Source organism: Ctenopharyngodon idella, chromosome 22 (genome assembly GCF_019924925.1).
Source record: "Ctenopharyngodon idella isolate HZGC_01 chromosome 22, HZGC01, whole genome shotgun sequence".
NCBI lineage: Eukaryota > Metazoa > Chordata > Actinopteri > Cypriniformes > Xenocyprididae > Ctenopharyngodon > Ctenopharyngodon idella.
In genome coordinates this window covers 20,194,614-20,220,190 of record NC_067241.1, presented here as the reverse complement: position 1 = coordinate 20,220,190, position 25,577 = coordinate 20,194,614, and the positions used below count along the sequence as shown (strand labels likewise).

Genomic DNA, 25,577 nt, shown 5'->3' with positions numbered 1-25,577 from the left:
GAGCATTTCTGATTGACAGATTACATGGCCATGTTTAGCGTTAAAAGTCCAGTCAGGAAAGCAGCTTGATATTTCTTCCATTGCAAGCAATTCTGTCTGGATTAGGGTTACAGAGTAACTTTGTAAGCATTTAGCACCCTAGCAACAATTCAGAACACCTTAACAACCATATAGCAATGCCCTGGGCACCCTTGCATCGTGGAAGTGAGTTTTGCACTGGCAGAAAATGTAAAAATCTGGTCAGGAAGTACAAACTCCAAACAAGTCTGTGTATATTCACTGCTGTGTTTTTGAAACTGAATGTGTTGATGTGCCTCATTAATGATTCCATTAATTTATTATAATGACTGCAATTACAGAAATGGTGATTGATAACATCAGACTCTGTGTCTTGATTGGAAAGCATAAGGTTAATGACTGAGTTTTAATTAAACATCCAATATAGAATTTTGCTTGGGGACGTGAGCTAAACCTGAGAATTTATTTCAGACCTCAGTGAGATATAGTGTAATTTCAGCAACCATTTTCATTGCCAAAGTGAATTGTACAATCACTAATCTAGTTCATTTACTTCTTTTACTTGGTTGGAACCCATGTGATCTACTGTGGTTAAACTAATATGAATTTTCCTCTGCAGATAACCAGTTCAGAATGTCCATCCTGGAGCGGCTGGAACAGATGGAGCGCAGGATGGCTGAGATGGCCGGTCAGCAGCAGCAGGGCAGTGGAGGAACAGCGGGGACTGGAGGGGGAGGAGGAGGAGGAGGGGGAAACGGAGGCGCTAATAGCCAGTCTCAGGTACAGCAGCACTTCAGTAATTGTTATGTGTGAGATTGGAAAGTATTTTAAAAAAGCAACAAGTATGATCAGCCATATTGTAATGTATTTCCATTATCCTTTTAGCTATTATATAGCTATACTTTCTATTTATATATATATATGTACATATATATATATATATATATATATATATATATATATATATATTATAGTATGTGTTTTAGTAATGCGTGGTTGTTATTTCATGTTTCCCCAGTTCTGTTTATTACTGCTATGATTCAGCTCATAAAAACAGTCATTTAGAACCTAAATGTAATTTGCATTTACAATAAACAATATTAAAATTCAGTTACATCACTTAGATGAAAAGATTTGCATATTGTAATAACATGGTGTTTATTAAAACCGGTTTTGTGAGCCAGTTGAACCAATTCATTAAAATTATTGTTCACGAATTGTTTATCACTGCAGCTTTTCCACTCATAGATTATAACAGTAGGTTTCTGTTTGAGCCATAACAAATGATGCAGAAAGCAATTACATTTTTTGAAAGATTGTGAAGACTCTATTTTGTTCTGCAGTGTATCTCGGGACAGGCGGGAAGCTCTTTTGAGAGTCGTGTGGTGGTGGTTTGTGAGAAGATGATGAACAGGGCCTGCTGGGCCAAATCCAAACACTTGATTCACTCAAAGACCTTTCGGGGCATGACCTTGCTACACCTTGCTGCAGGCCAAGGCTACGCCACCCTCATCCAGACTCTCATCAAATGGCGGTCAGTTAAAGCGATAAGAGCACTCAGATCTGTCTACATCTATGTGTAAATATGTTTTTGTGTTATTTCCATTGCTGACCATGAGAAATGGTATTATCCTATCTAGCACGAAGCATGCAGACAGCATTGATCTGGAACTTGAGGTGGACCCTCTCAACGTGGATCACTTCTCTTGCACTCCACTGGTATGATCCTCAAGCATTTTTAATTGAACTTTGGTGACATTTGGCAACTCCATTGCACCGTCTTTGCTTTTCTTACACCCCTTTTTACTCTGTTTCCTTGTTGTAGATGTGGGCTTGTGCGTTGGGTCATCTGGAGGCAGCAGTGGTCTTGTACAAGTGGGACCGGAGAGCACTGGCCATCCCAGACTCTCTAGGCCGCCTGCCTCTCTCCATCGCCCGCTCCCGTGGCCACACCAAGCTGGCGGAGTGTCTGGAGCAGCTCCAGAGGGAGGAACAGCAGCAGCAGACCCCATCCTCCTTACCCCCCACTTCCAGCATGTCTTTCTCCCCCAACCCTGACATCCCCACCTCCAACAGCTGGATGGTCAGCTGGGGCAGCGACAGTATGGTGACCCCCAGTGGGCAGAACACTGGTACTACCACCTCTACTACAACACCTTGCACCAACCAGAACCCTGGTGAGAACCTCTAAAGTAGTTAGTTAAACTGCAAGATACTAACGAAAAGTTGCTAATTGCTTTAAAGCTATTTAAGGGGCATTTTCTTATGTTTATGCTTAATATGTTTTAAAACATAATTTATTCCTGTGATGCAGAGCTGAATTTTCAACATTATTACGCCAGTCTTCAGCATCTCTTGATCCATCAGAAATCATTCTAATATGATGATTTGGTGCTGAAGAAACATTTCTTATTATTATCAATGTTGAAATTAGTTGTTGTACTTAAACTTTGTCAGACATAGAGCTTGGACTTCCGTCCAAAAAGGTCAGTTTTGGTCTCATCAGACCATAGCACCTTATGCCAGATGGCATCAGAGTTTTCCAGGTGTGTTTTTGCATAGTGTAGTTGCACTTTTTCAGAAAAGGCTTCTTTCTTTCAGCGCTATGTTTGGTTGGCAAAAAGCAAATACAGCACACCATCCAAAACACACCATACCTACTGTGAAGCATGTTGGTGGCAGCATTATGCTATGGGGGTGTTTCTCTTCAGCGGGGACTGGGCGATTGGTCAGGATTGAAGGGAAAATGGATGCTGCCAAGTGCATCCAAATTCTTGAGCCATCTTCAGCTGTCTTGCTAGACAGAAGATGGGCAGGTCATTAACCTTCCAACACAACAATGATCCTAAACATACTGCCAAAAGAACAACGCAATGGCTTAAGGATAGGAAGGTGAATGTCCTTGAGTGGCCAAGTCAGAGCCCTGACTTAAATCCCATAGAAAATCTGTGGATGGACTTGAAGAGAGCAGTCCATTGCCGCTCACCACGGAATTTGACTGAACTTGAGCAATTCTGCAAGGAAGAATGGGCAAATATTCCCCAATCTAGGTGTGCAAAGCTAGTACAGACATACCCAATAAGATTAATGGCTGTAATTAAAGCAAAAGATGGCTCTACAAAGGGGACTGATGACTTTAGCAACCCTTTTATTCTAGTTTTGGATTAATTTTCAGAACTGTTGTTTTTTCTTTCATTACTTTGATGTTTTAAGGCAAAATTTATAAATAAAGCTTTTTTGGAATTGGTTTTAATTTCAGGCTGTATGACAAATAAAGTAACTATTTCAAAGCGGTATGATGACTTTCTGTATATACAGTATGTCAGCAGTACAGTATGAAGTAATTCACTAAAATGAATTTCCAACACTAAATATGAAACTGTTTGGGGGTGTTTCAGGAGAGCTCACTAGTTGAAAAACCGCTACTTGTAGCTCATTACTGGAAAAGCTGCACTGTTTTGAAAACAGATGAACTAATGTTGCTTTACTAAAAAGATTACAGCAGATTTGCTTGCCTATTGTAATACCTTATTGCATTCGCTTCAATGAGCAGTGCAATCTAATTCCATCTTATTTTTTAGATTACAACTAATAGCACCTCAGAGACAGAGCATGAAATGTAATGGAAATATCATCTCCGTCCTCTTCTCTAAGTGCAGCTCACTCTCTCTTTTGTGCCTAGATTTGAGAAGGCCGAGATCAGAGCCCTCCAGCTACTACAGCAACGAGTGCCAGCGGGAAATCCCCCTCGCCAAGAAACACAAGCCCAACCCAGAGCTTGTGCAAGCACAGCTGGATAAGCCCATGTCGGTTCCCTTGAACATGGAGCAGCAGACACATAAACTGTCAACCAGCCCTAAGACCCTCCCCTCCACCCCATCCAGCCCGAATAAGAGCATCTCTGAAGAGGGTTTAGGGACAGGGGGCATCCCACAAGCCAAGATGGCCTCTTTCCGTGGAGGGCATAAATGGGGCACTAGAGAGGTGCTCAGGAAGGGAGGCATCAGCGGCGCAGGGAAGGAGAAGTTGGCCAGCCGGTTGCGACAGCGTGGCGAGCCCCTCAGCATGCTGGGAATGGTGGAGAGGGAGATTGTAGACACAGAGATGCTTTCTTACAAGGAGGATCTAGAGAACCAGGACTGCCTCTCTCACATGGAGGACCTACAGGTGAGAGAAGTGCACATACACAAACTCACACAGTGCCCTAAATGGCACTCGCTCAAAGTCAGCCAGCCTCATTCACACCTGTATTGATGCATTTGTCAGTAAATAGGCTCAGCAAACAAACACTGCCACAAGCATTGAGAGGCCAAGGGATATATAGAGCACCATCCGTCCTGCTGACATGTGAAATCAGCGCTAGAGAGCCGCGGTCACAGCCCCGCTCTCTGCACCGACCTTCGTCACCACATAATACACTTCTGCCATTGATTTGCTCCCATCGCCAGGAGTTAGTCCAGCCCCATTCATCTCTGTCACTCTATGGGGATAGAGGGGCTGTTACAGCGTGTTCCTCCAAAGTAAACACCCCGCTGCTCGATTGATCGGCTGGGTTAGCAAGTGTGTGTGCTTTTTGTCACACTAGAAAGTCAGTGCTTGTGTAACTTTGAATGCATGTGTTTGTTTTTGCTCGTGTCTGCGCATTTACAGGCGAATATGATGAGCCTGGCAGAGCACATCATTGAGGCCACTCCGGAGCGTATCAAGCGGGAACATTTTCCAGCCATGGAGTCTGTTCCTCTGGACAACAGTGGCCTCACCAACACCATGAGCTGGCTGGCCAGTTACCTGGGAGACGTGGAACACCTGCCCAGCATCATCCACTTGAGGTTAGCTAATGTCTTTTTAAAAAAAGAAAAAATCCATATTTTGATATACATATGTACTGAAATGCAGCGACCAGGATGGGAAGTTAACATTTTTGCCCAACCATAGTGGCTGGTGGATACAGAATTTTACCAGCCACTGGTTTACAAAACATTTGGTTACACTTTATTTTTGGGTGACGTAGTTACATTGTACCTACTCAAATAAGTGCTGAGTAATACTAATTAACTACATGTACTTACTATAGAGTTACAGTTAGGGTTAGGGTTTGGTTTAGGGTTAGTTACTTGTAATTATGCGTAATTTACTGGTATTACTATAGTAAGTACATGTAGTAAGCTGTAACTATGTCAACTTAAAGGCACAGTATGTTTGGGTTTTTTTTCGTGGCTAGGGGGCGCTAAACTCGTAGATTGATGACGCCACACACAGGAATAAATTACATTTAAAAATATATTAAAATATATGTATATTAAAAAAAAAGATATTTTAAATTGTAAAATAATTTCACAATATTGCTATTTTTACTGTAATTTTGATCAAATATATGCAGCCTTGGTGAGCATCTTTCAAAAACAACAAAAAACATTTGAATGGTAGTGTATTTTTTATTTTATTTTTTTGCAACATATAGCATATTCTTCTCTTATCTATAATATTGAATGTCTACAAATTTACAGGTGTGTTTATGTATTGATTTAAACATATAGCAGACAAAAATATTATTGTGCAAATGTCAAAGTAAAGTGAACCTGTATTGCGTTCACACTCTTAATATACGTTTTAAGTGAAGAGCATGATGGAGCTGAGATGTTCTTACTTCATTTGTAAAAATACCTGCGTTTGGCTGGTGGCGGGTGTTAATTTCCCACCCTGGAAAAATAATTTAAAGGAAAAACCAAATGTAACCTTGCTAACTTCATATATGTATGTGCTTGTTTTGTTTCTGTGAGCAGTCCCATATACAGTGAACCCCTGACCCCTCCCTCCAACCCTAGCCTGAGCCCGGGTAACTCGCCCATGCGTGAGGGCCCGTTTGAGAAGCCGACCTTGCCTGCTCCAGCCGAGTGGAGTGAGTTTCTCAGAGCCTCCAACAGCAAAGTGGAGAGAGAGCTCGCCCAGCTCACACTGTCGGACCCCGAGCAGAGGGAGCTCTACGAAGCCGCACGGCTGGTGCAGACCGCTTTCCGCAAGTACAAGGTACAGGCCAGTGGCTCGGGTGCCACGCGCTTGTGTTGATGTGTGAATAGAGACAGGATGTAAACGTCTGTGCGCAGGTATTGGTAGGAACGAACATGGGACACCCTCTGTCTTCTTCCTGCTTTGTCCTTCCTTTCTATTTCATGAACACACAGACACAGAGTAGTCAGTCCCCACAGCTTCAGCATGGGTAAGGTGGCTTAACCAGCGCATGGCCTGGCTTATAAGGAGCGATTGCTGCCTCCTGTGGCTGCCTGTAATGAGTTTCCACAAAGATTCACCAGCTGGCCAAACTGGCGGCTTGTGCTCGGAGGCATCTGGTCTCTCAGCACCAGCTGCACCTAAGCAAGAAGGGTGTCTTTTCTCTATGACTTTCATTCTCCTTTAAGTGAACAGCCTAGTGGCTGTCTCCAAAGTGTTGCCCACTCCTCAGACCAACCCTTTTTCTTCTATCCCTGCAGGGACGCCCACTGCGCGAGCAACAGGAAGTAGCCACCGCTGTCATTCAGCGCTGTTACAGGAAGTACAAGCAGGTAATCCTTTAAGATGCCGTGACATTGACTTTGCCAACCTTTGTTGGATATCTGGTTAATAGATCAAGCTCCAGCAAACACACTTGAGTCAATTATAAGCTTTCAGAGCAACATCAACCGCAAGGTCACACGCTTTCCCATTCATGACAAATCTATTTTTTTTCCTTTACAAGCTAACATGGATAGCCTTGAAGGTAACTTTTTTTCATTGTTCATGCATTATTTAAAGCAGATTTTTTTTGACTGGAGAAACTGATTTAATACAGTGGCCACTTATACACTGTGTCATTCACACATTTTGACACAAGTCCGTCTCTCTGCACTTTAGTTGCAAGGGACGCCCCATACACCGTGCGGACCAAAGAGACAGATCTCGCTAGACCAGGTTTTTTTATTTGAGTCTAGAGACCCCCAGTGGGCTGTAAGCAGGATTTAGGGAGTCCACAGAAAGTTTAACTGGAAAAAAATATTACATTTTAAAAAATGGATTTTAGAGATGTCCCAGTGTACTGTAAATCTACTCTAGAACAATATTCATTGTGAAAGGCACTATAAAAATACATTTGAATTGAATTAAAAATGTTTTCTTCAGTTTATGCATCTAACGTTACATAACAGTGGGTAGAACTCAATACAAAGTCAATATTTTCTAGATCATATTTTAGTCATTTGCACTGGCTTGAGCAGAGTAACAATATAAAAGCCAATTTAATTTTGGAAACATGTCTTTTGTATCACGCTTTTTATCTCACACAGTATAAATGGCTCTTCATACATGAAAATATATAGCTGCCTTTATATTTTTGGTGGTTCTTGGCTTTTAAAAGTTTGGAAACTCGTGTTCTAGATATTCAGTAATTAGGTCTGGAATAAAAGGTAAAAGAAAGCCAAAATATGGCAACATGCCTCATTTAAATAAGCCAAAACACACAACTGTATTCTAGAAATAAGATTTTAAAAAATGCAACTTGCTACTGCCCATATTTATAAGCAACTCTGTGGGAAAAAAACAAGCCCAAAGACACGCAATATTGATGGACATATTGTTTTTGGTCATTAATATTACTTATTTACAACTGCAAACACCAAAAACATTACTATGATTATCACTTTGTCAATCATTGCCATTTTGTTGGAAATCATAAACATATATGGTGTGCTAATTTAGAGGTTTACACTTAAAGGGATAGTTCACCCAAAAATTAAAATTCTGTCATCATTTACTCACCCTCGTGTAGTTCCAAACCTGTATACCTTTCTTTCTTCTGCTTAGCACAAAAGAAGATATTTTAAACAATGATGGTAATTAACAATGACAATACAATGGGAACCAAAACTGTTTGGTTATCTACATTCTTCAAAATATCTATATATCAATCTTCTTTTGTGTCCAGCAGCAAAAAGAGAAATGCATACAGGTTTGGAACAACATGAAGGTGATTAAACGATGACAGAATTTTCACCTTTGGGTGAACTATCCCTTTAAATACGGTTGTCGCTTCCTAAACTTTGCAGTGCGTGTATGGCCAATGTGAATCAAATAAGGTGCAATTACTTTTGTGTCATTAATGTCTTGAAAATGTGTCTTTATGTATCAGTATGCACTTTATAAGAAGATGACGCAGGCCGCCATCCTTATCCAGAGTAAGTTCCGCAGCTACCACGAGCAGAAGAAGTTCCAGCAGAGCCGGCGGGCGGCCATGCTGATCCAGCAGTGCTACCGCAGCTACAGGGAGTTTGGCCGGCTGAGGCCCCACCACAGAGCAGCCACCGCGGCACTGGTCCAGCACAAACTCAGGTAGCACCCATAACTCCCCACTCCATGCACTGCCCCTTCATAAAGTCTGTCCAAATCTGATTCCAACTGATGTTATGTAGTCAGCCAAAAGCTCTTATGAATCTGTTCCAAGTGGCATATTGTTCTGAGCTTTGCCCTGCAAGATATTTTATTCATGGACAAGATGTAATGTGCAAAATTAAGAGCGACGTTTGTGTTTTAGAAGCAGTCTTCTCACTAAGAGGCAAGATCAGGCCGCCCGCAAGATCATGAAGTTCCTCCGCCGTTGCCGCCACAGGTATTCCCCCACCACCTCCATTCATCCACTACCTGAAACACTCCTGATACAAATACTAGGGATGCACTGATACCGATACCAGTATCGGGCCCGATACCAAGCTCATGTACTTGTACTCGTACTCATAAAAATACCCCCGATACCAAACACAGATATCTCACGTGACGGAACTGACAGAATTTTTCATGCAGAGACACCAGCGGCAGCAGCAGAAACAATGTCAGCCTCAGAGGTGTGGAAATACTTCAAAATGAATGATGACAACACACACATTGCGAACTGCATGCTTTCAATCACAATTTGTTATCGATTAGTGAAGGCGGGATAGGCGGAATCACACTGAATGACACAGACCAGAAGCGCTCTCTCTCACGCACGTGCGCGCACGATCCCAGTTCTCTCAGACAGCACGCGATCAGTTCTCCTGGTGCCTGAATGATCAAATGCACACATAGTTGTCAAAATGTCCATCGTGTGGAGTATCTCACGTAAATACAGTAGGTTATGGCTTAAGTGGACGTAAACGTTTGGGTGAAAACAGGATATGTGTCAGTATCCATGGATTCAGGTCTTAAAGGGACCGTAGCCTATATTTGTCATAAATGTCAATAAAACAACAAAATATGTTAAATAAATGTATACATGGTAAATAAACCTACTGTATCTGAAAAACAAGTTTATTTAATTTGTATCTCTATAGTATTTATTGTATTGTTTGTAATTTGTTTGTAAATTTCTTTTTATGTAACAACAATTATATATATATTGGTAATTATGCCCTTTGAAGGTTATTGGACACTGTGAAATTTCTGTTCTTTAAGTTTGTGACAAGCACATAAAAATTATTACTTTTTTCATTAGAGTAATAATAAAGAAGCTGTCCTACATTCATTAGTGCTTGGAAAACTGCAACATCACCAAAAAAAAAAAAAGAGAGAGAGAGAGAGAAATTAAATGTATAGGCATTGGTATCGGCGAGTACTAGAAAAAAAGTAGCGGTACTCGTACTCGGTGCTTAAAAAATGGTATCGGTGCATCCCTAACAAATACTAATGTGACACTTGGAAAGCTTCATGTTTGTTTCCATACACACTTGTTACAGATACTAACAGAACTAACAGAAATCTTTGAAAGTGTGATTCATTAATCATAAGTGGTTTAGTGAGGGGTGCTCTTCCCTCCCTTGGCTCTCCTCCTCCCTCCCCCCATCATCATATCTGCTGTGTGCTAATAGCTGTCTGGTGTTGTTTTGCTGTTAATGCAAAGCCCCTTGATGGACCATAGACTATTCAAGCGGGTGAGTGCAGCCTCAGCGATTCAGTATGTCTCCCTTTTTTCTACTGTATCTCTCTCCCTCTCGCTCGTCACACACAAACACAAAGACCCCCGCCCCATCCTCTCTTGCTCCTTCTTGCCCTCCTCATCACCGTTGCTTGATGCCTGCTTGCATGACAGCTACCAACTGGACGCACAGATGACCGAGATCAAGGGCCTCAGGATATCACTTGTGTCTTGCTATACACTAACCACAGAGATGCTGCATTAAACAAGCACCTTTTTCTCCTGTCTAGATTATTTAAGTTTCCTTTACTTCCTGTGTTTGCAAAGAGGAAAAGATAAGATAGACGGAAGAACTGAAGGTTGTTTGGTGTAAACGACGTTGCATGAAGATGATGATGATGATGAGTCTTGCTCTTTGACCATGAGGCATGCTGGGAAATATGTGACCCAGAGAAAATTGGCTGCCTCTCTGGCTTGTGTGTTTTGGTTCTGACTAGTTCAATTAAAGCCTGTTTTTTTGCACATGCTGCAGTGGGAACTGTCTATCTCTCTTTAATTGTTCGGTTGTAGATAACATATTTTTGTACAAAAAAAATCTAAGCATAATACAAAAACAGAGTTGGTCGTATTTTATTAGATGTTTGATGTATTTCAAAAGGAAGTAGACAGAATAATCAGTCTTGTCAAAGACTACAAGATGAGAAGGTTTCAGACTGGTTTTGTATTAAATGAAATTCAGACTATTTTAAGCTTTTTGTCCTATATATCTACTTAGCGCAGAAACTTACAAGGTGAGGCAATGAAGAAAATGGGGCAAATCATCAGTGAAGATCTCAGAGAACTTTTGCACAGAGCCAAAGTGTTCTTTCATACAAATGATACAGAAATTATTATAAAAATTGTTAATTTATAAACACTACTGTTCAAAAGTTTGGGGGTCAGTATGATTTTTTTTATATAAAAGAAATTAATACTTTTATTTAGTCATGATTCTTGAGAGTAAAGACAATTATGATGTTACAAAACATATATATATTTCAAATAAATGCTGTTCTTTTGAACTTTCTATTTATAGAAGAATCCTAAAAAAAGTATCACAGTTTCCATAAAGATATGTAGCAGCATATCTATTTTCAACATTGATAATAATAAAAAATGATACTTGAGCACCAAATCAGCATATTAGAATGATTTCTGAAGGATCATGTGACACTGAAGACTGGAGTAATGATGCTGAAAATTCAGCTTTTCCATCACAGGAATAAATTACATTTTATAGTTCACAATATTCATACATTTGCTGTATTTTGATCCAATAAATGCAGCCTTGGTGAGCATAAGAGACTTTTCAAAAACATGAAAAAAAAAAAAAAATTCTTACAGACCCCAAACTTTTAAACTGTATTGTCTTATGTAGATGCAGCTTTAAACTGTTCCGCATAAACCATGCAATCTCTTAACAATCAGTATTCAAAAATATATTTTACACTGTGATGGATTGATATTTATAGATATTAAAGGTTTTTTTTAAAGTACTTTTTTCTGTTTAAAGGAATAGTTTTCCCCAAAATTTTCATTTACTCTTGGTGGAACACAAAAGGAGTTGTTTAGAAGAATGTCCGTCTGTGTTATTTCCATACAATGTATGATGAGCCATTCGTTTTCATTGTATAGAAACAAGCAGCTTGGACATTCTGATAAATACCTCCTTTTGTGAAGAAACTGCCCCTTTAAAGGATTAGTTGACTTCAGAATTAAAACTTCCTGATAATTTACTCACCACCATGTCATCCAAGATGTTTATGTCTTTCCTTCTTCAGTCGAAAAGAAATGACGGTTTTTGAGGAAAACATTCCAGGATTTTTCTCATATAGTGGACTTCACTGGGGTTCAATGGGTTGAAGGTCCAAATTGCAGTTTAAATGCAGCTTCAAAGAGCTCTACACAATCCCAGATGAGGAATAAGGGTCTTATCTAGCGAAACGATCGGTCATTTTCTAAAAAAAAATAAAAAATTATATACTTCTTAACCACAAATGCTCGTCTTGCACTAGCTCTGTGATGCTCCTCGCATTACATAATCACGTTGGAAAGGTCAAGCGTGATGTAGACGGAAGTACTGTGGTAGGGCAACAGAAGTACCGTGGTAGGGCGAAAAACTCCTCCAACTTCAAAATCGTCCGACGTCGTTATTTACCATTTTATTTGTAAAGGCCATTTGATTTTGTCTTTGCACATTCGCTTTGTAAACACTGGAACAGTCCTTTCACCTATGTCACATGTGACCTTTCCAACATGATTACGTAATGCGTGGAGCTTCACAGAGCAGTGCAAGACGAGCATTTGTGGTTAAGAAGCATTCATTTTTTATTTTTTTTTTAGAAAATGACAGATCGTTTCACTAGATAAGACCCTTATTCCTCGTCTGGGATCGTGTAGAGCTCTTTGAAGCTGCACTGAAACTGACATTTGGACCTTCAACCTGTTGAACCCTGTTAAAGTCCACTATATGGAGAAAAATCCTGGAATGTTTTCCTCAAAAACCTTAATTTCTTTTTGACTGAAGAAGGAAAGACATAAACATCTTGGATGACATGGGGGTGAGTAAATTATCAGGAAATTTGAATTCTGAAGTCAACTAATCCTTTAAACACAGCTTGATTTGATATTCTTTGCTCTCATAACTTGAGATGTGAGATTTTGAACCTGTGTCCCTTAATGTCTGTCTGTTGTTTTTCAGAGTGAGAGAATTGAGAAAGGCCAGGGAACATGAGAGCGTCCAGAAGAGCCCCCTCACAATGTGACATTACTCTCCAGACTCTTCCTTTCAGTTTTTCTGTTTCAACCAGAGACATTTTACAAGAGGAAAAAAATAGCAAGAACACTGCAACTCTTACTACTACTGTATGACTGATACTTCGGCTACTAAACAACTGCTTTTTTTTTCATATCTCTTTATTCCTTCTATGTTTCTTTTATGAAGGAAAGAGGCAACTGCTGTGGATCAAAACAAACTCAAAGGACGTTGTTTTAGGAGGAACAACATTTGCTTCATGGCATTTTTTGCACTTTTTAATGGATTGATTTGTCATTTTGGATGAGCATTAAAATGTTTCATTTGAAAAGGGAAAAAAAAGAGAGTGGATGGAAGATTGGAAGTCATGCTCTTCAGTGGCTCGTAAAGATAAATGAAGAGAGAAAGATGGTGACAAAATATGGCGTCGACACAGAAACATGGCCGGACCTGTTCCGAGTGTATTTCGTAGTTTTCAAAAAAGATGACAAGATGTGTTTAGTGGGTAAAATTGTTACCAAAAATGATGTATAATTCATGAATTAGTTTTTGTACAGCCAGATGAATTCATCAGAAACTTCATCCAGTCTGTCCCTTACAGTCACCCGTCTTCTCTTAGCTACAAGGAGACTGGGTTGCTAATGAATGTAAGAGGGAAATGAGCAGGCTTGGATTGACGTGTCAAATGCTGATTTTATTTTGCTAACAAAAAGTGTGGAATGCATAGGTATACATACAATTTTACTCAATTTGATGATATTCAGCCGACACACATCAGCGAGACATCACAGAGCATCGGATCGCTCCGGGCAGATCTTGTCTTACGCGTGCTTGAAACTAGGCCACAGTCTTTTCGTTTGTATTGTTTTCAACTCCATTCATGTACTGGAGGCACCACATGTCATCACCTCTGCCCATCATTTACTATTGGCAAGTTTGTAATACGTTTTCTTTTGTTAATCCAATGTTAAATACTCATTGGTGATGCTTTTGTTTGGTTGAAAATCAACTTCAGATGTTTTCTAAAGCTGTTAAAGAGAAATTTACATACATTGCCTTGATATCTTTGACACACTTTGAAGGGTCTCCACACCCGGGGTTAGACAAATCCATATTTTTGACAATTGAGCGGTTCCTGTATATAAAGAAGGTTGCCGGTACGCAAAGTAAAACATTTATCTAAGCAGGATTGTATTTTAGAAATATATTATTTTACTCATTGAAAGGGATCAAAACAGATTAGCGTCAAAATCTGAATATTTGTATAGTTTTGTTTGAATGCCTAAGAAGTATGGTTGTATCGTTTGTACATAGTGTAAATACCTGGGATAAAGTCAAGCTACTGTATGTGCATGACAAAAACGAACAAAGATACAAAAAAAGAGTTTAAAAGCATTAGTGGCTATGCTCTGTAAAACTATTTCACTATAAGAGTATTTTATTTTACTTTGAATGTTCTTGAGAAGAACATTTTGCTGAAGCATGACTTTCCTGCAATTATGAAAAATACTGTATTTATGAGGTAGGAGAAAAGGCAAAATGATCATTAGGTTATGTTTACATCCGTTTGTTTGTTTGTTTTTTCGGGGCTACCAAGAATCTTTTTGCCAATGGTGCCAAGTAATGTGAATGCTACTGCTTAAAGAAAGTAAGTTAATCATTTGCTGAACAGATAATCACATGGTAGTATGTGATCAGATTCATTGCATTCGATATGCATAACCCATGAACACAGTCGGTCTAGGATGATGGTGTATTTCAGGAAGGATCTTTAAGTGTATCACATATCCCATTTGGTTTATTTGTATATTTGTTTTGTGTTTCAGATACTTTTGTATTATGTCAGTGAAACGATGTAAAATATGCTTTTCTGTTATGAATACAGAAGTAGTGGACCTTTCTAACATTGTGTAACATTCTGGCAGTCTAGTTCGACAAGATGTGCAAGAATCCCTGTGAGCTGACATACTGTAGAAGCTTAAATAATTGAAATCCACACTGCTACACTGACTGAAAGATTCGGTTCTCTGTTATGCATGTAAACAGGATTCTTTTGGTGCTAAAACGTTGGCGTCAAGGGCCTGATCGACCTCCAAAGATCAACCAATTTCACCAGTGTTGCAGTGATGTTACTTTCAACAGCAGGTGTCGCCATGGCTTTTGAAAAGACGAAAGTATGTGAAAACACTCCTGAAAACGATTTCTAATGCACTAAAAATGTGTATATTTCAGTTTCCCCTCATGTCAAAATGCTTCTTTTTTTTTTTTTTTGCCATATTTTGTATTCGCGTCTCTGTTCAAGAGAATGATATGTAAATGTTTTTCTTCAGAGTGCTTATGTTGGAAGTGCCTGATCATATTCTCAATCCAGCGAGCCGTGTCAGTCTGCATGTGAGGTTTGCAAGGGACTGGCATTAGCGAGAAGTGAGTAATAGTCTGTTTGTTTTTCTTTTTTCCGTTATGTATCTTCTTTCTTTGTCTGTGCTTTCTCCACGTATTTCATTTTAACGCACCAGGAATTTATGGCTTCATCATAACTCACGTCCTCTATTGGAACTGCCAGATGAACCCGCGAGGACTGCAGATTTCAGTCAGTCCGGGTGGTTCTTGCCTTGCATTCATCATTCCGGTAGCAGTTTAGGTTGTCAGCTGATGCACTGCGGTGGCAACTCGAGTCTTATTATGCTTGCATGGGTAACATAGATAACCGGGTTGCTGAAACAGCACCCAAAGCATGCTTATTTTTGTAGATTTGGTAGTCAGGTAGACTTGTTGAAGAAATACTGTTCTGTAAAGCAGCTGGTTTCAGGGGTTGCAGAATTTCAAACAGACTGAGGGCTTCGAAACGTAACTTTACAGTACAAAAAAAGTCAAAACAGCTGGCAAATTGTCAGTACTCATATTTACAGGGGCAGCATGAATCTTTTTTCTTTTCTATCAAATAGAATTTGGCTTATTGTTGAGTTTTAAATGGCATCGAATTCAGTTTCACTCCACTTTCCATTCACATTTCTTAAAACGACTCCACTACAGAAACAGGTAAAAAAACAAAAAAAACAAAACAAAAAAAAAAACAAACGTGTGTACCTCATACAAAAACACGCGCCACAGAACTGTGTCCATATCCACGTTAAAGTGTCCATGGCACTAGTGCAGTTGAAACCTCGGCTGTGAATCTGACGGGTTCACTTTTGTATCTTAACTCAGGTGCCAAACTGGAGAAAAGGGGAAGTAGAGCAGGTCACTTGAGAATTAGTTGCTGCTTATTGGGAAACGAGCCAGACTGTCCTGATCAAATTACTGTGATTCTGAACGTCATGCTGTTCACCTTTTTTTAAATCAACTACGTGAGCTGAGTTGGCGTACCTTAGGTCCCTAAAAAATGATTTGTCAAAAGACTGGTGTTGTATAAGAGTGATCAAGCCCGTTCGAATGGAGCAGGTCTACACGAATGCGTCTGATGCTTGTGTAAATACGCATGGATGTTTCAGTTGTTCAATGCAGCTTCTCTGTCCGGATCCTATAGTCACTGTATAAACACACTGCCGTGGATATACTGTATCACAATATTGAAAAAGTGCTGCTCAGATCGATTCATCACCATCATCATCATCATCACGTTATTATAGCCATAACTAGACATTTAAAAGCATAGCTGTAGTTTCAAAACGCCAAACTAAAACCTCATCTGGTCGCATACGGGTTCATTTTGACAACTCTCCTTCAGCTTTAATGGTATCACAGCTCAGCCCACAGAAGATACCTCATTACTTTTGTTTGTCGCGTCACCAACTTAGAACAGAGACTGCCTTTCCTGCGCATCCATACTTTAGAGAAGGGAAACAAACATCCCAGCACTCATGGACACAGAGCAATAAGCAATTCCTGAAGTGAAGACCTGTAGACCTAATGGGGACAGCGATCTGTTGGACACACGTAGCTGACTAACTCTTATGCAAATGCCAGTATTGTGAGATTAGAATGCAGTAGTTTAAGGACAGTGCTTATACGACACCCTTCATGGAGCTGCACGTTTTCATCCCTTTCAAACCCAGAAAATAACGGCCCTGCCTTTATTACAAGCTACACTTGGGGCTCTCTACACTTTGCATGTTAAACTAGTGTTAGATCTACTTTTCCTCTCCTCTCTAGCTGTCTTTCTCTGTCTTTCCCGATTATGTAGCCCTCTCCCTTCCTAATGACCCCTGATTTTTTTTCTTCTTCTTCTTCTTCTTTCTTAAATGTCTTTGTTTTTCTCCCTTCCCTCTGGTTTGAGCAATTTATTTTTGTAATTGTGCATGTTAAAGAGTCACTGAATCGATGGATATGTTAAAAAAGAGAATTCAGCTGCTGAAGCCATGCAAAATGTTTTGAATTGCCCTTAAAATATGAAAGATGTTTTCTGAATGCTTTATATTCTCTCTGCTGTAAAATAATAAAAGGGGAAAAAACTTAAGAAAAGCTTGTTTTTGCCTGAAGTTTCAAAGTTATTTTAGTGGGGTTTTAAAAAAAAAAAAACAGAAAACCTGAACTGTACTAGTTTCAGGTTGAATAGATATGTTGGCTCAGTTGGGCCATCTGTTGGTCACCGCAACACACTGCATCCTGTCATTAAACAAAGATCCTATGACAGTTTTAGGTTCAAATGATGACATCCATGTTAATTGAATCATTAATTAGTGAAAGGTCATACAGTAAATTTTAGAATTATTGGATGTCCTTTGACATATATTCACAGTCAGTGATTAAACTAATGGTTAGTTAATGGTTAGTTATTTTGTGTGATCAGGAATTGTGGTCGCTTGATGGGAATAATAGCTTATGATAACAGGAAATGACTGCTGTGTGTGCATTTGTGTTTGTGCTGAAGGGGCATTTTTTGCTTTTAATATCGACGACAGAAACGGGGACAGTGATTGAGCCAGTTACTGGCAGGGTTTATGGGCCAGGTAACTGCCTTTGCACTCCAAACACGTGGTTATTGGTGAGGATATAAAGTGTGAAGACAATACCTTAACCTCAGTGTAGCGCTGTTTTCTGCTCAACAACAACAATCTGGGAATCACTGAAGGCTGCTGAGGTAAGGAACAAAGTCTTCGTGTTTTTTGACTGTTATATATCATTTACATTTATTTCTGTTCTGATTTGCTTGTTTGTGCTAATCATTATCATTAGAATTTGCTTAGTAGAAAAATACTGCTCTACATGTACATGCATTGAGTGCCACTCTCCAATTATGAGAGAAATTTTAATGACCCTATACAAGTTTAATTGAATCATCAAAATATGAGGAAAAGATTTTAAACTTTTAAAAAAAAAAAATATATATATATATATATATTATAGAACATTTTAGGGGTTTCTATCATGAAATCATTTTATGGATTTAGTTTGTATTAAGTAATTTTATTTTAATTAATATTTTATTTAATTAAAATTTATAAACATACTTTATCACTAAAAAAATTAAATAACCCCTTAAACATGAAGCATGATGTGATTATTTAAGACATTTCTCTTTATTTATAACCTGTTTGGCATAAAGTGTTCTTTAAAATTTAGTCAAGAACCCTAGGGTTCCATATAGAACCTCATTTAACCTTTTTTGTAGATATTAAGTAGATATTGAAAGTTTGTGTAGCTAATAAGATTGTACCATAGTTCTATAAAGTACTTATTATTTCAAAGTTGTTGTTTTTTATATTTAATATCATATAATAATAATAATAATAATTCTTATTATTATTTATAATAAGCAATGTGTATTGCATTATTAATAATGTACAGTCAAACCAAAATGTATTCAGACACCTTGAACATTTCATTCATCATTACAGTTTATTCACTATAGTTTAAAAAATGGTAATAAAATATGACAAGATCTCAGAGTTAAACTGTGTCAGAAAATATTAATCTTAATTATGTCAGGTAACACTTAAGCAAAACATGGTCAGGTCAAAGTGTCTGAATAATTTTTGATCCCAAATTTTTATCAGTTTTACTGGTAGTCCACTGTATGAAGAATTTTTGGGTATAATATGTCACAGTTTACTTTATTTTGCTATCCTCACTTACATAAATGAACTATAGTGTCCTGAACCCACTGGTAAAAATATATCAAAAATGTCTGAATAATTTTTGGTTTGATTGTATATCAAATAATTCTATATTAATTCTATATTATTACAACTATTAATGTGTAATTTGTATTTATATTTAATATTATTATTATTATTTATAATAAGCAATATGTAATATATTACTATTTATATATAATATATTTTTATAATACCATTTAATAATATAATTATTTGTTTGTTTATTGCCTTAAAGGGATAGTTCACCCAAAAATGAAAATTCTGTCATCATTTACTCACCCTCATGTCATTCCAAACCTGTATACATTTCTTTGTTCTGCTGAACACAAAGAAAGATATTTTGTAAGCAAACAGTTGTGGGGCATATCTTCCTTTGTGTTCAGCAGAAATGTAGGTTTGGAACAACATGAGGGTGAGTAAATGATGACAGAATTTTCATTTTTGGGTGAACTATCCCTTTAAGGCTAAATCATTGACCTTCTTTTGTTTTATCATGATGATAAGGTTTTGAGACCTTAATTTATTTGTGCATTATTGTGAGCCTGTACTGTTTTCCAGATATAATGAAGAGGACGTTCTGCTTGTCTCTCAGTCTGTTGCTGCTGTGCGTCTGGAGTGACGGTGCACCTGTTCACACTGACTCTGTCAGAGAGGTGAAGGAACTTCTGTACTGATTTCTCAAGTAGTGTCATTTAGTCACAAAAATGTGAAATTGCTCATTCATGGGTTTTTGTTTATGGAATATTGGAGTACTTGTTTTAACTGCTTGTGTGTGCGCTGTTAGATGATAGAGCTCCTCAGAGCGATGACTCCAGTGAATGAGCAGGAAGGACAGGACACAGAGCTGATGGGCTCTCCTGAGGTTCTCTGGCCTAATACTGAAGATATGGAGAAGAGAGACCTTCCACGTCTAGGAGTATCAATACATAGAGCCTTCCCTTCAAGAGTCCACAGCAGGTAATCAAGCAACCACTCATCTGCTGTTCTCATAAACAGCATGGTTTTTAAAGGTACCATTGGTGGTCCTGCCTTACTTAGTTGCCTGGACATGACCAAAAATAAAAATTTTATTTTTATTTTTTATTTATTTATTTTTAGTGGTGTTTAACACATATCATAGCTCAGTCTTTTGCTTGACTTTTTCTTTGTGTGTGTTCAGTAAGTCCGTAGATGCATCTAGATACCGTTTGTCCTCCCCAGCTAAGTGGATGTCCAGCCTCCAAGGTTAAAGTTTGGAGGAACCACCTCCAAAGGTTTGATTCATCTGTCTCAAAAATGCTTGAATCAGTCAATCCAAATCTCATCTGCATGCTCTCTGTATAAAGAACTCATCGTAAGACGAAAAATAAAATGGAGCTACAAAATATAAAAATGTGAATTCTATATTTCAATTTGAGAAATGGGAACAACATTATGGACAAAGAATGGATGCTTTTTATTGTTTTATTTTTGCATTTATTTAGAGATATATGTTTTATTACATACAGCTATGGTGGTCTATAAAGATAGTATTGGCACTGAATCCAAATATTCCAGCATTAAAAGCTGAAGATATATAGAAAAAAATTCCCAGATATTTTACATGTTAGTGGTTTACATCAGCAACTGTTTTGCACATTTGTTTGTATTTGTATCCTGTATAATTTATGTACTGTATGTGTCCATACTGGTAGGAAAAGCTATAAAAGCCCTGTCGCTCATGAATCAGTATGTCATGAATGGCTCAAACACAGTATTTCCAGAAGCAGTCTGCACTGCCGCTTCTCTTCCTGAACTGTCTCCTGCTGCCCCACAGACTGCTGGGAGGGATGAGGCGATATGGTTTTTCTAACAGAAACTTAGGAGAAAGATGTCGGTCACATATTTGCATGTAAATGTAATATAACCAAGATAATGCACATGAACACAGCATTATTTACAAGCTAAGAGACTGTTATTTCCCTTACCTCTCTAAGAGCCTCTTTAGGAATCTGTCCAGACATTTTGGTACCTGTGAAAAGAAACAGTATGAGGATTCAAAGCAAAAAAAAAAAAAAAAGAAAGAGCTATTTGTTTTTCATCTGCAGAAGAACCTTCTGTAACATTGAAAGATGGTGCAATTGCAGCTTTTGTGATTAAATGTCTGTGTCAGATGAATGAGTCTCACTCTCTCTGCTGAGCAGTGGGGAATATCCTACGACTGCTGCCCTCTGCAGGAGATCATTGAGATCAGAGACAGAGAAATCATCTGGACTGACGACTCCGGCTTCTTCCACTGAATCTATAGCAGCAATCAGACAGACGCTATTTCATCAGCTACAGCAATTTTGCCTGTATTGCTACTGTATTTGGCACCAGCATTACAAAATTAATGGGTCACACTTTATAGGTGCCTTTACCTACTACTGTATATACACTTGCATCAAAAAAATTGTTGGGTATAATGTACTTATTGTGTTCATGTTGTATTGCAGAACACTTTTGCTGCTATTAAGGAGGGATACGGGTAAGGTTAGGCACAGGTTTGGTGGTTAAGAGATAGGTGAAGGGTCAACAGTGTAATTATAGATCAATTTACAGAAATTAATTACAGTTGTAATTGCATGCAGGTATTTAAATATAAGTACAATGTAAAAACATGTATGTACACAATAAGTGCATTGTATCAAATGATTAATGTACATGTCAGTATAGTAAATACACTTAATATAAAGACCCATTTTTGCACTGTGCTCTAAAATTAATGTAATTGTCAACAAAAATGTGAGATGTTGTGCTTTATATCAGTGCATTGCTTCCAAATAAAAAAATTAGACTGTTCTGAGAATGTTGCATACAGCAGATGAAAACTATGCTAAATGCATAGTTATAATCATAATAGAACATAATGCATAGAACTAATCATAATATAATCATGCATAGGTAATTAAAAGGGCTTATCAATCTATATATATATATATATATATATATATATATATATATATATATACTGTGTCAAATCCCATGCATCCAGTCCCTGCCTTATTTTGATGTATTTTGACATATTACTGAGGATAACGCAACTGTGTAATCGGATTACTTTTTTCAAGTAACTAGTAAAGTAACACATTACTTTTAAATTTACAACAAAATATCGGAGTTACTTTTTCAAATAAGTAACGCAAGTTACTTTGTTTTCCCATTTATTGACTGACAGCTCTCCTGTCCCCATGTTGAGAGAAAACGGGAGTGCAGACTAGTTCAACACTAAATGCAGGGTTGCCAGGTTTTTGGCAAAAATATCATGTTATTTGGGTTGCTTCAACCCGCGAACATGAAAAACAACCCGCAGCAACAGTGTTAAAGTATCCCAATTCGACTTGGCAACATTGACTAAATGTAGGCATACTTTTACTTATTTACATCTTCTCCTGCATCCTATAGAGTACCTCAGGGATGACATGTTTTTGTAGGCCAACCCGGAAGTTAGCGGCGCACGGGTTCCCTCGATCGAAAGCCTATGCATTTTTCCCAAAGACTTTTGGAAAATCGCAAAAAATAAGCTCTGTGTTTAACAAAGGGTTATGACACTTACACGTTTTGTCTATCAAGATAATCTTTACAACTTAACACAACATTTCTACATTTTGAAGCCTAAATAAAGTCGTCAGATATAAAAAGCTAACAGTAGGCTATAAACGGAATACAGCACACCATGGTCGCGGATCAACGTCACCACCACCAAGCTTCCTCAAACTTTATTTAAAAACATTCTCTCTGATTATGATCTGCGCTGTGTATGAATACTTATCCACTTTTTCATGAGAAATGCTGTCCAAATGTCCTGTTTGTCATGATGACGTCTAAAGTCCCCGCCAAAGGAAGTAGTCCCTTTTAGCAATTTGTTAGCAACCGCCGTTTTTAAGACACAATAAAGGTTTAAAAAATAAGAAGCGGGTTATAACTGATGTGTTTTATGTCATAGATCAAAATGTGAAAATATTTAGAGGCTTTGTTAACCACAGACCTTATTTCAGGCGATTTAGCAAAAACCCATTCAAAAAACCCATTGACTTTAGGGCGATGGAACCGGAAGTCCTAAAAAACTCGCTTCTTGGTTTTGCCTACAAAAACACGTCATCTCTGAGGTACTCTATTCTTCTTTAATCCAGAATGGCAGCACAGCTGAAAGGCTTGTTAGTTTGAGCTGCGCCCTCTGCTGTGCAGGCGTGAATTTACATTTACATTTACATTCATTACATTTATTTCACATTAGGCTTATTCATTTAACTTTTGGGGTGAAAAGGCCTTTACATTTGCCAAAAATAGAACTTTTTTGTTGTTATATAAACAAACAAAACAAACAGCCCAAAAGAGAAAAAGTAACGCAAAAGTAACGTAATGCATTACTTTCCGTAAATAGTAACTAAGTAGCACAATTAGTTACTTTTTTAGCGAGCAACGCAATATTGTAATGCATTACTTTTAAAAGCAACACTGCATCTTATATATCTTATATGCCTTATATATGCTCAAGATGCCAAATACACACACATATAGATAGGTTCCTTAACATCCATAAATATACAGAAAAAAATATGACCATCTGAAATATTGCGTCTGAATGCACTCACCAGGGCCACTGTAAGTCATATCAGCTGTGTCTGTAACAGGATGTGCTAGCAGATGACTGCAGGACAGCAGGAGGATCGAGCAGGACAGAAACAGGTTACAGATCATCTCAGCAGCAGGATGAAGGTCCTATCAGGTCAGGCTTTGGTGAATGGAGTGGATGGATGGTCTCTTATCTTATATACTCCACTCTACCAAAAGCTGAGTGAATCATAATGAATGCAATGTTTTTTATGGAGAGTCTTATTTTAAAATTTGGATCCTGTTGAGGTAATATGTCCATGAATTAAATCAAGATGACTGGCAGTATAGCAGATCCACAGTGGCTTTATCACCTTTGAATCTCATTGACCTGTTTTACTGAATTTGTAAATTGGGGAACACAGGTGTGCAAATGTCCGTCTATGTCCGGGATGATTTTATGAATATGTCAGCTGTCTTATTTAGCCCATGAATCTAGCCCTTTCGCAATGAAAATATATCTCTTTAAATTCACAATGAAGGTTGATGAACTGATGCATAGGAAAAAGATTTTATTGGGAATTCAAGCAGCCACACTGATGCTAACGATGCTGTCAGTGTCAATGAAGGTAATAAAAAATGAAGCTCAAGAGCACCAGGGATATAAACTCCAGATCACCCATCTGCTGAGGAGAGGATGACATTTGTTTATCACCCACTGGCAACGCTGTATTAGTGATGCACATTTGACATTTACAAAGCGTGGAGTATAATCAGACAGAGCAGACGTAAGAAATGAAGAGCCATTTTAAAAGGATGTATGTCACTCACAGTCTGGCTACACTTGTTGATCTTCATAGGCTTTGTAAGATTGATCTTATGAGGAATTTGTTTGGATGAATTGCTCCCAACATTAAAACAGTGCAATATCTTAAAAGTTAATACCATAAAAGTTTTATCCCTTGGTATTTTTGTCCTGTTTTCTAGTAAAAATATCTAAAAATACTTTTACTAGAGAAGCAAAATGACTTAGGATATTAAGATATAGTCCTGTTTTCTGAAAAAAAAGAAAAGAGTTTGTGCTTAAAGGGTTAGTTCACCCAAAAATGAAAATTCTGTCATTTATTACTCACCCTCATGTCATTCCACACCTGTAAGACCTTCATTCATCTTCAGAACACAAATTAAGATATTTTTGATGAAATCTGATGGCTCAGTGAGGCCTGCATAGCCAGCAAGATAATTAACACCTTCATATGCCCAGAAAGCGACTAAAGACGTATTTAAAACAGTTCATGTGACTACAGTGGTTCAACCTTAATGTTATGAAGCGACGAGAATATTTTTTGTGCGCCAAAAAAAACAAAATAACTTTATTCAACAATATGTAGTGAAGGGCGATTTTAAAACACTGCTTCATGAAGCTTCGAAGCTTTACAAATCATTTGTTTCGAATCAGTGGTTCGGAGCGCCCCCTGGTGGTGAACCATTGAAATTTCGAAACACTTGTGACATAACGAAGCCTTGTTTACTGAAATCAAGTGACTTTGGCAGTTTGATTCGCGCTCCGAACCACTGATTCAAAACAAAAATTCATAAAGCTTCGAAGCTTCATGAAACAGTGTTTTGAAATCGCCCATCACTAGATATTGTTGAATAAAGTCGTTATTTTGTTTTTTGCCGCACAAAAAGTATTCTCGTCGCTTCATAACATTAAGTTTGAACCACTGTACTCGCATGAACTGTTTTAAATACGTCTTTAGTAGCTTTCTGGGCACTGAAAGTGTTAATTATCTTGCTGTCAATGCAGACCTCACTGACCCATCAGATTTCATCAAAAATATTTTAATTTGTGTTCCGAAGATTAACAAAGGTCTTACGGGTGTGGAACGACATGAGGGTGAGTAATAAATGACAGAATTTTCATTTTTGGGTGAACTAACCCTTTAAAACAGGACAAAAATATCTGCCACTGGGGCAAAAAAAAAAAACTTAATTCAACGGGAAAACAAGATTTTTTTTTATCCCACTTACATTTTTTTTTCTTTTTTTAAGCATAAACTCGTTTAATTTTGTGAATGTTTTTAGTTTTTTAAGTAAACAAGAGAATACCATAAGTAATTTTCTTCTCAAGTTAATGTATCTTGATTTAAGAATGTTTATATATTTGTAGTGGAAAACAAGACAAAAATACTAAGTA

At 38.0% G+C, this 25,577-nt stretch overlaps 2 protein-coding genes across 18 annotated transcripts in view; one reads left to right on the top strand and one right to left on the bottom strand.

Moving 5' to 3' along the window:
- camta1a (calmodulin binding transcription activator 1a) overlaps positions 1-20,202 on the top strand; it is a 394,274-nt gene extending 374,072 nt beyond the window's left edge. For 3 of the 17 annotated variants that reach the window (XM_051880169.1, XM_051880171.1, XM_051880172.1), the window contains 17 exons: positions 638-798; positions 1,362-1,552; positions 1,659-1,737; positions 1,844-2,195; positions 3,701-4,185; positions 4,669-4,847; positions 5,802-6,045; positions 6,507-6,578; positions 6,752-6,772; positions 8,177-8,376; positions 8,579-8,653; positions 9,920-9,973; positions 12,675-15,152; positions 17,599-17,808; positions 19,385-19,479; positions 19,611-19,783; positions 19,986-20,201. In XM_051880169.1, the coding sequence (XP_051736129.1) occupies positions 638-798; positions 1,362-1,552; positions 1,659-1,737; positions 1,844-2,195; positions 3,701-4,185; positions 4,669-4,847; positions 5,802-6,045; positions 6,507-6,578; positions 6,752-6,772; positions 8,177-8,376; positions 8,579-8,653; positions 9,920-9,973; positions 12,675-12,738 (2,177 nt within the window). In that variant the 3' untranslated portion in view covers positions 12,739-15,152; positions 17,599-17,808; positions 19,385-19,479; positions 19,611-19,783; positions 19,986-20,201. Of the gene's footprint in view, positions 1-637; positions 799-1,361; positions 1,553-1,658; positions 1,738-1,843; positions 2,196-3,700; positions 4,186-4,668; positions 4,848-5,801; positions 6,046-6,506; positions 6,579-6,751; positions 6,773-8,176; positions 8,377-8,578; positions 8,654-9,919; positions 9,974-12,674; positions 17,190-17,598; positions 17,809-19,384; positions 19,480-19,610; positions 19,784-19,985 lie in introns of those variants that run through there. The other 14 variants (XM_051880170.1, XM_051880156.1, XM_051880173.1 and 11 more) reach the window with 12 other exon arrangements.
- Positions 20,203-20,540: 338 nt separating this feature from the next.
- Positions 20,541-23,524, bottom strand: uts2a (urotensin 2, alpha). The gene is made up of 4 exons (XM_051880174.1): positions 23,419-23,524; positions 20,973-21,086; positions 20,773-20,816; positions 20,541-20,663 (listed from the first exon to the last, which is right to left on the bottom strand). Exons 1-4 carry the CDS (start codon positions 23,522-23,524, stop codon positions 20,550-20,552), a joined length of 378 nt encoding a protein of 125 aa, XP_051736134.1. The 3' UTR covers positions 20,541-20,549.
- Positions 23,525-25,577: the final 2,053 nt, after the last annotated feature.

Bases quoted from the DNA above. Each gene is read 5' to 3' on its own strand.
- uts2a (XM_051880174.1), bottom strand. From the start codon at position 23,524: ATGATCTGTAACCTGTTTCTGTCCTGCTCGATCCTCCTGCTGTCCTGC. The intron at 20,817-20,972 runs GTGAGACTCATT...TTCTTTTCACAG, and splicing joins CCCACTGCTCAGCAGAGAGA to GTACCAAAATGTCTGGACAG. The intron at 20,664-20,772 runs GTAAGGGAAATA...CTTTCTCCTAAG, and splicing joins CTAAAGAGGCTCTTAGAGAG to TTTCTGTTAGAAAAACCATA.